Source organism: Sorex araneus, chromosome 11 (assembly GCF_027595985.1).
Source record: "Sorex araneus isolate mSorAra2 chromosome 11, mSorAra2.pri, whole genome shotgun sequence".
NCBI lineage: Eukaryota > Metazoa > Chordata > Mammalia > Eulipotyphla > Soricidae > Sorex > Sorex araneus.
Genome location: NC_073312.1, coordinates 31,647,493 through 31,659,697, shown reverse-complemented (window position 1 = coordinate 31,659,697; position 12,205 = coordinate 31,647,493). Strand labels below are relative to the sequence as shown.

Sequence of the window (12,205 nt, the reverse complement as noted above, 5' to 3'; positions counted from 1 at the left end):
GACATATTGAATACGCCACGGAGAGCTTACCAGGCCCTGTGTACCATGCCAGGTTTCCTGAGAGGGAGGTTCAGCTATATAAAATTCAGTTATATATAAACTAACTTTTCTACCTTATCTTAAGGTAAAAATATATATATGATTTACTTGCATTTTCAAAATTTTCACAGTAATGGGCCATGGAAACAGCTCAAGAGGATGCAGTGCATATTTTGAATCCAAGAGCCCTGGATCTAATCCAAGAGCCATGGGTCTGATCTCCAGCATTAGATGGTTCCCAAATACTTCCAGGAGTGACTTCTGGACACTGCATTGGGTGTAGCTACTGAGAGCAACACTATTCCATCCCCCCTTCCCCAAAAAGTTTAATTTTTGTTTTTGGGCCACACCCAGCAATGCTCAGGGCTTACTCCAGGTCCTGGCAGTGCTTGGGGGTGGAGGTGGGACGGGGTTTGTGAGGCAAGCACCCTACCCACTGTTTTACAGTAAGCATTTAATGGTTTTCTAAATTTGAAGGCAATGCAAACACCAATTTGGAAAAGGGGGGTGGGAAACTACTTAATTTAAGCCATCAATAATTTCCTCTAGCAACCAAGACACAAAGACTGGAAGATGGCCTAGTGGTCTAAAGCACGTGCCTAAAAAGCAGGAGACTGGGATTTTAGATCCTGGGCCCGTCACATGGAAGTGCCAAGACAGTAACAGTACCATGGGTTTGTGAGTCCTGAAGAAGAGGGTCTTTAAGGTGGCTCCAGTGGTTTAAAAAGTGCTTGCCCAGCAAGCCCTAAGGCACACCTGCGGGTATCAAGGGAATCTGCAAAGCTCTGCTATGAGATTCCAAAGGGAGAGGAGGAAGGGGACGAATGGTACTAGTGCCTCTGTATATTTCAGTTCAGAATGTCTAAAACACTCTTGAAGAACAACAGCAAACACTGTGGGGCAAAAAATTCAATTAAAGGGCCAGAGTGGTAATACAGTGGGTAGGACATTTGCCTTGCATGCAACCAGCCACAGTTCAATCCCCAGCATCACATATAGACCTCTGAGCACCACCAGTTGTAATTCCTGAGCCCGGAGCCAAGAGCAACCCTTGAGCACCACTGTTAGCACAGTGCTAAAGGGAAAGATAGCCAAATTATATGTTACTCTTTGAAAACTTATTGAAATGAAAAAATAAAATATTAATATATTGATGACGAGTATGAACGCTATCATACTGCTTGAGACAAAAATAAATTATTGTTAAACATATACACTGAGGACTGGAGGGATAGCACTGGACTGAGGACTGGAGCGATAGCACAGCGGGTAAGGCATTTGCCTTGCATGCAGATGACCTAGGTTCTATTCCTCCGTCCCTTTTGGAGAGCCAGGCAAGCTATCGAGAGTATCCTGGCCACATGGTAGAGCCTGGCAAGCTAGCTATGGCGTATTCAATATGCCAAAAACAGTAACAACAAGTCTCACAATGGAGACGTTATTGGTGCCTGCTTGAGCAAATCGATGAACAACGGGATGACAGTGCAGTGCAGTGCTATATACACTGAAATATTTAAGGTGTTAATAGGTGTATACATCTATAGGTGTTGATAGGTGTATACATACCTAAACAGTTGAATATTTTTAAAGAAATAAAAAGAAGCATAACTATTATACCACTGTGTAATTAAAAACATGTAAACTCTTACCTGATTTAAACGCTTTGTAAATATTGATTATAATATATGTGTAAATGCATATAGATGTATACACATGAATTTATGTATTATACAATGCTAAGCATATTTATTTTATTGATTTTAGTTTTTAAAACCTTTTCATGTAAAACTAGGAAATTCTACACCTTAAAGTTGCTATGTAAAAGATCTGTGACAATTTTAAAAATTGTTCTCTCATATCTTTTAATCAAGTAATGTAAGAAAATTCTACTTAGGCTTAAAAAAGTCAAAATAAGAAGACCCAATATATATATATACATATACATATATAAATGTGTATATATATGTGTGTATATATATATATATATATATATATATATTCTCTTTGGGTCACACCCAGCTTTGCCAGGGGTTACTCCTAGCTCTGCACTCAGGAATTACTCCAGGCGGTGCTCGGGGGACCATTTTGGAATGCTGAGCATCGACCCCAGTTCAGCCATGTGCAAGGCAAATGCCCTACCTGCTGTGCAATCACTCCAGACCCAAACAGTTGAATTTTTTATTTTTATTTTTTTTATTTATTTTTGCTTTTTGGGTCACACCCAGCGATGCTCAGGGGTAACTCCTGGCTTTACACTCAGGAATTACTCCTGGCGGTGCTTGGAGGACCATATGGGATGCCAGGGATCGAACCCGAGTCGGCCGCGTGCAAGGCAAACACCCTACCCACTGTGCTATCGCACCGGCCCCAATATTTTTAAAGAAATAAAAAGAAGCATAACCATTATACCACCATGTAATGAAAAACTTATGTAAAGTCTTACCTGATTTTAAACCCATTGTAAACATTGATTATAATATTTTAAAAAAAATTCTTACCTAAATTAAAAAATGATTTAAAATGTAAGCACTAAATCTATAAAGTTTTATAAATAAGTGATAGTAAATCTTTGAGTCCCTGTACTGGAAAATGCCCTTTACCCAGAAGGCGGAAACCACAATTGAGCAATGCAATGTACTCTATTAGATCATCTTATAACAGACATTGATACCAACAACCTATATGCAGATTGATTCTGTCACCATTTTGCACAATTACCTTGTATTCTTAGATGATTGGATACAGAATGTGAAAGGATTACCTATTTAATAGAACTACTTAGATCAGAATAACAACAACAACAAAATCTTACATTGGGGATAAAGTAATTTCTGAATTTAACATCGCGGGTCACAGCATGAGGCACACCGTTGGGAGCGATGTCAATGAATCTCTGGACCTCGTGCACCAAGGCATCCATGTAGGGCATGTTGCTCCTGTCCTGCATGCAGGGGCTCCGGTGTCTACCAATCACACGCTCAATCTCTTCTCGGGCTTTGGCTGATGAGATATAAGTATGACTCATTGAAATAGGGAACGATAAGTATCACATGTGTACACCATTTCAGGGATATACAAAATATTTTCTAAGTCCCAGCATCATTATAGGCATCAACTACATTACAGAATTTATTTATGCATATAACTATTTCACACTAAAGATACATGTCTCCACACCTATATACTAGCACATATGATAAGAAAACAGAAATACTTGTATATTAGCCGATATGATAATAAGACAGAAATAATGTCACAAAATATGAATAAAATTAAGACATTTTAGTCTGTTTAGGAAGAAAACTAGGAAGTATTAATTTTATATCTAATAAGTTTCAGTAAAAATTAAATGACAGGGACTGGAGTGCAGCAGGTAAGACATTTCTCTTGCAGGTGGCCAACCTGGTTTGATACCTGACACCCCATATGGTCTCCCAAGACTGCCAGGAGTAATCCCTGAGAGTAAGGAGTAAGCACTGAGTACTGCAGAGTGTGGTCCACAAACAAATTAAATTACAATGATCAAAGTGGTGTTGCAGCATAATTGTGTATTGTTAGTATTATCAGTACAGGAGAGATCTCTAATAGTACATGTACTGTCCAAGGGCCAGAGCAATAGTACATTGGGGAGGGTGTTTGCCTTACAGACGGCCAACCCCGGTGCAATCCCAGGCATCCCATATGGTCTCTCAAGCACTGGCAGGAGTAATTCCTGAGTGCAGAGCTGGGAGTAACCCCTGAGCATCACTGAGTATGACCCAAAAAGCAAAAAAAAAAATAAAAAATAATAATACATGTACTGTTCGGACGAATTTTTTTCATATGAAGACAAATATGTAGTTCTTGCCAGTTCAAGATAGACATCCTGTCACAGATAACAACCCATGAAGTCCAATCACTGTTTTCTTTTTTTCGTTGTTTACTGCCTACTATGATTTAGTTTGTCCCATTTATGTTCTCATAGTATACAAAGATTCCCATTATTTTCTCTTTATTACATTTGAGAAGTTAAGCAAGTAGTCAGACAACTAAATAATGAAGTTTTTCTAAGAAAAAACAAGACTCTCTGTGTGCTTTTGCTGTGTCTATCAAGATGTTTCTGAAATTCTCCCAGACTACCATGCTGGCGATACCTGTGACATCTGGGTGCTTTAGCAGCAGAAGCAAAGCATATTTCAGCGTGGTGCTTGTTGACTCGCTCCCAGCTCCAAATAGATCAACCATAGTGATCACCAAATTTCCTAAAGTAAATATCTGCTCTTTACTCTGTTTTTCCTAAAAAGATTTTGATAAAATTATTTGAGAAATAATTTTCCAGGATTATAGCTGACCAGTATTGCTTATATTATAAAATTAAACTAACATATGAGATTCTGGTTACATTTTAGAAAATATTAACATACGGTATGACAAATCACAGTAGATCCGATGACTAGAAGGCCATTTTCCAGCATCTAATTCCTTGCTCATCTATAATTTCTGTTTTTTAGATTTTTTTCACAGTTAGAGGTGTCATGAACATAATCTTTATCAGTGAGAAATAGGGAGAATTGAGTGTATTATTTTCTCTATTCCTCCTTCTTATCCCAAACTAAGATGGAAGAGCATTGTAGATATCATCTTGGGTGAGAGGAATCAATCATTAATTAAGTCTTATTATAAAATACTTTGTGTGGATGAAGTATAGTGGGAGACATTTAATTCTGATATTCCAGGGTCACTGTATTAGACTATGCTAATCTAATTATAGTCCCTGAATGGGAGGTGAATACATGCATTACTTGTGAGAATAATAATAAATCAACTCTGAATTGTAGAGAAGCATAATATTAGTTATTATAAAAAGCTGAAGTGGATGTTTGTCATGGAAGATACAAATATCTGATTCAAGATTTTACAATTTTCTCAGTGGAAAATTTATATGAATTCAATATTGTGAGTACTTTGAAATGCTATGATAGATAATATGGCAGCTCAACCTTAAATATATCCTAACAAAACAATAGATTCCCAAAGACAATATAGTATCGTAAAATATTGTGTATCACACTCAATGAAATATGTATCTGGTCTAGAAAACAAATTTAAGAATTAATATTGATTTAGAAGACAATGCATAAAATCCCACCCGCAGAGTCCCCGAAGAATGATTCTGAGTGCAGAACAAGAAGTAACCCTGAATACCACTGAGTGCGGCCCAAAAACTAAAAAGAAAAAAGAACTGAGGTAAATATGTAACATAGAATAGCAAGGGGAAGTTTTACATGTGAAAGGTATCATTAACATACAAAAGAGTATGCATTTGCAAACATATCCCTTGGATTGCATTAATTTTATTATGTTCTTGTACTTATCAGTGAACAAATGTATGTTAAATATTATGTATAAATACAATAAAGCAGAGTAGCACCTCTGAATGTTTGAAATTTCTTGATAATCATGTCCTTGTTATAATTGGCTTCACATAGTACTTAAATTCTCAGTTCAAAATAACTCTAATCATCATTAAAAACTTTGTAAACCACAATGTTTATATAAAGTTTATAGGGAAAATACATTTTAAATATTATAAAAAAATCTAATATCAGTAAAATGATAAGTTGACTCACAAAACATTATTTTTATTTCCTGAATTAAGTTTGAGATGCAGTGGGTATGAACACATGGTCTATCATTATTAAACTGGACAAAACAAAGTTAATGTCAATTCCATGAAATAATGCTGAGAGAAATCAAACATATAAATAATCAGCAAGTCTTCCCTTGCACAGATCCGGGCACTCTATGTTGTAATAATGACATTACTGGTGTAACCTCACAAACATGGCAGAGACGAAGTTCCCACAAATAAATCCTTACACTGAAACAAATATTAACCATGCATACTTGTCACTTGTCACTTGTCATCCCATTGATCTTTGATTTGCTCAAGAGGGTGCCAGCAATGTCTCCATTCATCCCTGTTGCATGCTAGTGTAGTCCAGTGATACCTGCTCACTCCAGGAACAGGACATTCGGGCCAAACCTCACGCATGAGTGAACCCCCATAGAACCAGGTAAAGCAGAACTTTGTGACCTTGCACTCCAGGCTCAATGAGACCCAAAACAAGATTTTGTTTGCCTCCTCCAATCTCTAGGGCTCCAGGGATGAAACCCAGACGCCCCACCCTACTGGAGCCAGATAAATACCTCACCGGAAGATCTCCACTACCTCCACTAGATAGCCACCGCCACTCTTCAGGCTGCTTTCCAGACTGCATGGTCACAAAGCAGCCACGCAATACACCTTAAGAAACATAATACCTATTTTCCATAATTTTTGTACCATATTTGATGGGCTTCAAGTATAGTGTGAACCATGGGAACACCTGTAAGGGCGATTGGAGGCCCTCTAAAAGACTCCATTCCTCTTGAAGAGCCCAGCAAGCTCCCAACAGTATCCCACCTGCATGGCAGAGACTGGCAAGCTGCCCGTGCTGTATTCAATATGCCAAAAACAGTAACAACAATGAACCTCAACCACCTGACACTGAAAAAGCCTCCAATATGGCAGCGTTAAGAAAGATGAGCAAGGAGAGGCTGATAAAATCTCAGGTACAAACTAGACTGCCAAAACGAAGAAAGACTAAAATGACTGTCTGTACTTTCAACACATGTATGCTGGCATTGGAAGCATCCATTGAGGACCTGCTGTTGCAAGCATGGAAAATCAAGTAGATCATTGGTCTGACCGAAACGAGAAGGCATTGATCACATCATTCCATTTTCGACACTGGAGAAGAACTGTTCCTCAGAACATGTGACAACAGAGGCGTCAGTGGCATCGGTGTCCTTGTCAACATGAACTTGGCCACGAGCATTGATTCATTTGAATGCCTGAATTGGACGATTACACTTGAATACATGTGGCTCACTGCCGGTAGTTTCTATCTTAGTGGTCTACACACCAACATTAAACTACGATGAAGAAGAAATTGAGTAGTTCTACATGGAGTTGTAGAAATTCTATAAAGAAGACCACAAGATTATTCTACAAGATTATTGTCAGTGATTTTAATGCCAAGATAGGACTGAGAAGATTGCCCGAAGAACTCCACATTGGGACCCATGGCCTAGAATGGAATGACCAGGGTGAAAGACTGTATGAGTTCATCATGTTGACCAAGACCATACATGGTAACTCACAATTCCAGAATACCAAATCTAAAGATTGTACATGGGATTCTCCAGGCGGACAGTTCCACAACAAAATTGACCACATCATATCCAATCAAAGGTTTTGCCTGTCTGATTTACCTGTTGTCCCAAAATTCCAAACGGGATTTGACCACCATCTCTTTCATGCAAAATTCTACTTCACAGAGCGGGGAGAAATGTCAGCAAATTTTAAGTTTAAGAAGAGAACTCCCAGAATGACCACCAACTGGGAGCTCTTTGGCACTATTGTGGCAACATGGGAAGATGCAGTCATTGACAATATCTATGAGGAATACGATTGGGTGGTTCATCACCTCCATAACTGCCTGAAGAATGCCGAGAGTTAAACTGTGCTAAAAAGTGGTAAAAATTAAAACAGAATGATATTGGAACATAGGCAGAGCCTCAGACCAGTGGAACAGGGTAGAATCTCCCTACACACAAGCCCAAATGTATGATCATCTAATCTTTGATAAGGGAGCAAGAAATGTGAAGTGGAGCAAAGAAAGCCTTTTTAACAAATGTTGCTGGCATAACTGGACAACCACATGCAAAAGAATGGGCTTAGACCTCGACCTGACACCATGCACAAAAGTCAGATCAAAGTGGATTAAGACCTCAACATCAGACCACAATCCATAAGGTACATTGAAGACAAAGTCGGCAACAGCCTCCACAATATTGATGCTAAAAGTATCTTCAAAGATGACACGCAACTGATCAACCAAATGGAAACATAGATAAATAAATGGTACTATACTAAACTTAGAAGCTTCTTTACTGCAAAAGATAGAGTGACCACAATACAAAGATAGTCCTCAAAATGGGAAAGGATATTCACCCAATACCCATCCGATAAGGGGTTGATATCAAAGGTATATAAGGCACTGTTTGAACTCTACAAGAAGAAAACATCCAACCCCATCAGAAAATGGGGAGAAGAAATGAACAGAAACTTTCCCAAGAAAGAGATACAAATGGCCAGAAGTCACATGAAAAAATGCTCTTCACCACTAATCCTCAGGCAGATGCAGATCTAAAGAACTATGAGATACTACTTCACACCACAGGGACTGGCACACATCTAAAGGAACAAAGCAAACATTGTTGGCGAGGGTGTGGGGAGAAAGGGAACCTTCTACACTGCTGGTAGGAATTCCGACTGGTTCAGCCCTTTTGGAAAACAATATGGATGCTTCCTATCTGATTCAGCAATCCCACTTCTGGGAATATATCCTGGAGAAGCATAAAAGTATAGTCAAAATGACGTCTGTACTTATATTTTCATCACATCACTGTTTACAATGGCCAGAATCTGTAAAAATCCCGAGTACCTGAGAACAGATGACTGGTTAAAGAAACTTTGGTACATCTATACAATGGAATACTATGCAGCTGTTAGAAAAGATGGAGTCATGACCTTTGCATATAAGTGGATCAATATGAAAAGTATCAAGCTAAGTGAAATGAGCCAGAAAGAGACAGAATAGAATAATTGCACCTCATCTGCGGAATATAAAACAACAGAATGGGAGAATAACACCCAAGAATAGCAGAAATAAATACCAGATTTGCTCCATGGCTTGGAAACTGGCCTCACATGCTAGGGCAAAAGGCAGCTCAGATAGAGAAGGGAACATGCCGTAAAATGTGGTTGGAGAACAAGTTCGTGAAGGGAAATGCATGCTGAAAGTAGACTATCGATTGAACATGATGACCACTCAATGCTCCTTCTGCAAACCACAACACCCAAAAGGAGAGAGAGGACAACATAGAATGCCCTGCCACAGAGGTGGGGTGGGGTGCGTGGGATGGGATTGGGATGGGAGGTTTTGGGGTTCATTGGTGGTAGAGAATGGGCACCGGTGAGTGATGGGTTCTCGAACATTGTATGAGGGAAACACAAGCACAATAATGTGTAAATCTGTAACTGTACCTTCATGGTGATTCACTAATTAAAAAATAAATAAAGTAATAATAATAAAAAAAAGAATGCTGAGAGTGGGAAAGCTACAGATGCCTGTTTTCGGAATTTTTTTTTTTTTTTTTGCTTTTTGATCACACCCGGCTATGCACGGGGATTACTCCTGGCTCTGCACTCAGGAATTACTCCTGGTGGTACTCAGGGGACTACATGGAATGCTGGAAATAGAACCCGGGTTGGCCACGTGCAAGGCAAACGCCCTACCGACTGTGCTGTCTCTCCAGCCCCCATTGGAAACCTCGTTCCTTCATCAACGTGGTTTGACACGTTGCCTCAAGCAACCACAAGCTGACGTCTGAGTTCGAAAAGCTATGCAGAGAAGCGATAAAGGAAGACCTCAAAGAGAAGAGCAGCAGTGTTGGCTGATGTGGCAGAAGCCAGGAAAAATATTCACAACACTCTCCTGTCCTTCGCCAACTACAAGACCAAGATGATTGCCCTCCTATGTCCTGATAGATCTATCACATCTTCCAGAAGGGCAATTGAGAGAATTATTCACAACATGTACTTGGATCTTTGACAGCCACGTCCACCTGCCCACATACCAAATTCAGCAGGATAGGTATCTCGTTCGCAACGTCCTCCCTTCCAAAATCCCACATGCTATTGTGTCAGTAAAGACGTATACAGTGTCTGGTCCAGACAAGGTCAGACCCGAACACGTGAAGAATCTGCAGTCAGTACCCATCAATACAATGGCTCTGCTCTTCACATGCTACCTGCCTGTATGCAAGGTTCTGTCCCATAGGAAAACCAGCAAGATCATTCTGTTGTACAAGAAGGGAGACATGCATGGCATCAGCAACTATTGCCCAATCTGCCTGTTGTCTGTCATCTACAAGTTGTTCACTTAAGTCATCCTGAATATAATAGGCAGAACACTAGACAAAGGACAACCACGAGAGCAAACCGGGTTCTGAAAAGGATTCAGCACAATCGACCATACCAACACAGTGACCAAGCTCATTGAAGTTTTGCGAGAGTTCAAGATGCTGCTCTGTCTAAGGTTCATCTATTTAAAGAAGGCCTTTGATTCTGGTAAGAATGAAGCAGTCATTGAAGCTCTAGCCAGACAGGGCATTCAAACTCAGTATATTAACATCCTCTGTGAGCTGTATTATGGATTCACCACCAGGATCTCACCATTCTACAAGGAAGTGATCATTGACATAGAGAGGGGTTTGGCAGGGTGATACCATTTCACCGAAACTCTTTAGTGTTTCAAGAACATCATGCAACAACTGGAATGGGAAGGTATGGGAGTGAAGATAGATGGTTGGCAACTACACCACCTCCACTTCGCTGATGACATTGTTCTAATAACACCAAACATTAGCCAAGCAGCACAAATGCTGGACGACTTCGACTGTGCATGTGGAAATCTCAGATGGCAGCTGAATCTCACCAAACCAATGTAGAACCGTGCAGGACAGAGAGTGCAGCATGGAACGCCTTCAAGAGTGTCTAAGAAGTGGTTTAGAGGACAAGGAATCTCCGGTTCCAGGCACATATTTTCGACTCCACTGTCCTTCCATTTTTTTTTTTTATTGAATCACCATGTGGAAAGTTGCAAAAGCTTTCAGGATAAATTCTCAGTTATACAATGCTCGAAATCCATCCCTTCACCAGTGCACATATTCCACCACCAAGAATCACAGTATACTGTGAATAATTTGGGTTTGTCTGCAATCACCAGCTGTAGAAGAAGGCTGTCATCCGGAGCCCTCTTTAACCTTCTCGTACACATTGTATATAACAATTATTTGTACCTTCATATTATAATGTGATATTCTGTAATATCCAAATTTTCTGTAATTGCTTCCATTTTAGTTGAGCATCATTTTCTCACTTCTTGAATGAATTAAGAGTTACCATAGAGCAGGACAAATATTATACTTATTTTTAACAATTTAATTTGTATCTTACCGAATTATTAGTGTAGATTCATGCAAATGACACACAATGAAAGCACTTAACACTATAATTTGTATTCTTATTGAGAGATCCTTGGTAAATGCAGAACTATACAACAAACACAAAGTGTTAAAAGTGTACTAACAATCAAGTAATTGAACTTCCACTAACATCTTACCTGCTCCATTTTGATGAGGAAACAATCAATAAAATCTCGAGGATTATCAATGTCCAAGGATGCTTTATGTTCTGCCACTTTCTCCATAAAATAACTTTTAAAATAAGAAAAATTTTGATATAATTTGCTATAAGTCCCTGGGTAATAATCAAGGAGAATCGGGAAAGAATTGCAGAGCTAGAAGAGAAAACAAGTTTATTAAATAGTGAACATTTTAAAATCTACATATAAACACCAAGCCTGGTTAGGAACTGCATTATAAATTTAAATAAAACACTCTTTGTCTTGAGAGAAAATATTTATTTTTTTAAATCGCTGCTATTTTTATTCTGGTAGATGATTTGGTACAAAACATTTTTTACCAGGTGATCAATCTGGTAAATCATGCCTTTCATTCATATGTAATGTTTATAGAATTCAAGAATCCTTATCAATTCTCTCACATATAGATGAAATCTTTCATATACTCAAAATATTGAAACTACTATAATTCACATTTTGTGGGTTTTAGACAACACTGAAGAAATACACTCAGGGATACTCCTCCCTCTGTGCTCAGGAGATAGATTTACATATTTTATTTTACTTTTATTTTGTTTCTTGAGCCACATGCTATAATACCAATGGTTTACTCCTGGCTCTGTGCTCAGGGATCACTCCTGGCAAGACTGGAGAATCATATGTGGTGCTGAGGAGCGATCCTAGATCAGTTGTTTGAAAGGCAAACATCTTACCTCCTGTACTGTCTCTGCACATCCACAAATGAACATATATTAAACGACACCAGAGATTAAGGAAGTTTGGAAATCCTGCTATTTCTACTAGCTTCAAATAAGAATTAATGTTTTAGAAGTGCATGTGTCTTTAAGATATTGTGAAGCTCTCCGTTGAGA

The 12,205-nt window shown here is 38.9% G+C and overlaps 1 protein-coding gene across 4 annotated transcripts in view; it reads right to left on the bottom strand.

Annotated features, from left to right (window-relative positions):
• The window catches only part of LOC101546518 (cytochrome P450 2C27-like), a 51,886-nt gene that overhangs the window by 9,114 nt on the left and 30,567 nt on the right, over positions 1 to 12,205 (bottom strand). For 3 of the 4 annotated variants that reach the window (XM_055119019.1, XM_004621852.2, XM_004621853.2), the window contains exons 5-7: positions 11,313 to 11,489; positions 4,173 to 4,314; positions 2,852 to 3,039 (exon numbers count right to left, since the gene is read on the bottom strand). In XM_055119019.1, coding sequence (XP_054974994.1) covers positions 2,852 to 3,039; positions 4,173 to 4,314; positions 11,313 to 11,489 — 507 coding nt within the window. The remainder of the gene's footprint in view (positions 1 to 2,851; positions 3,040 to 4,172; positions 4,315 to 11,312; positions 11,490 to 12,205) is intronic. The other variant, XM_004621855.2, reaches the window with a different exon arrangement.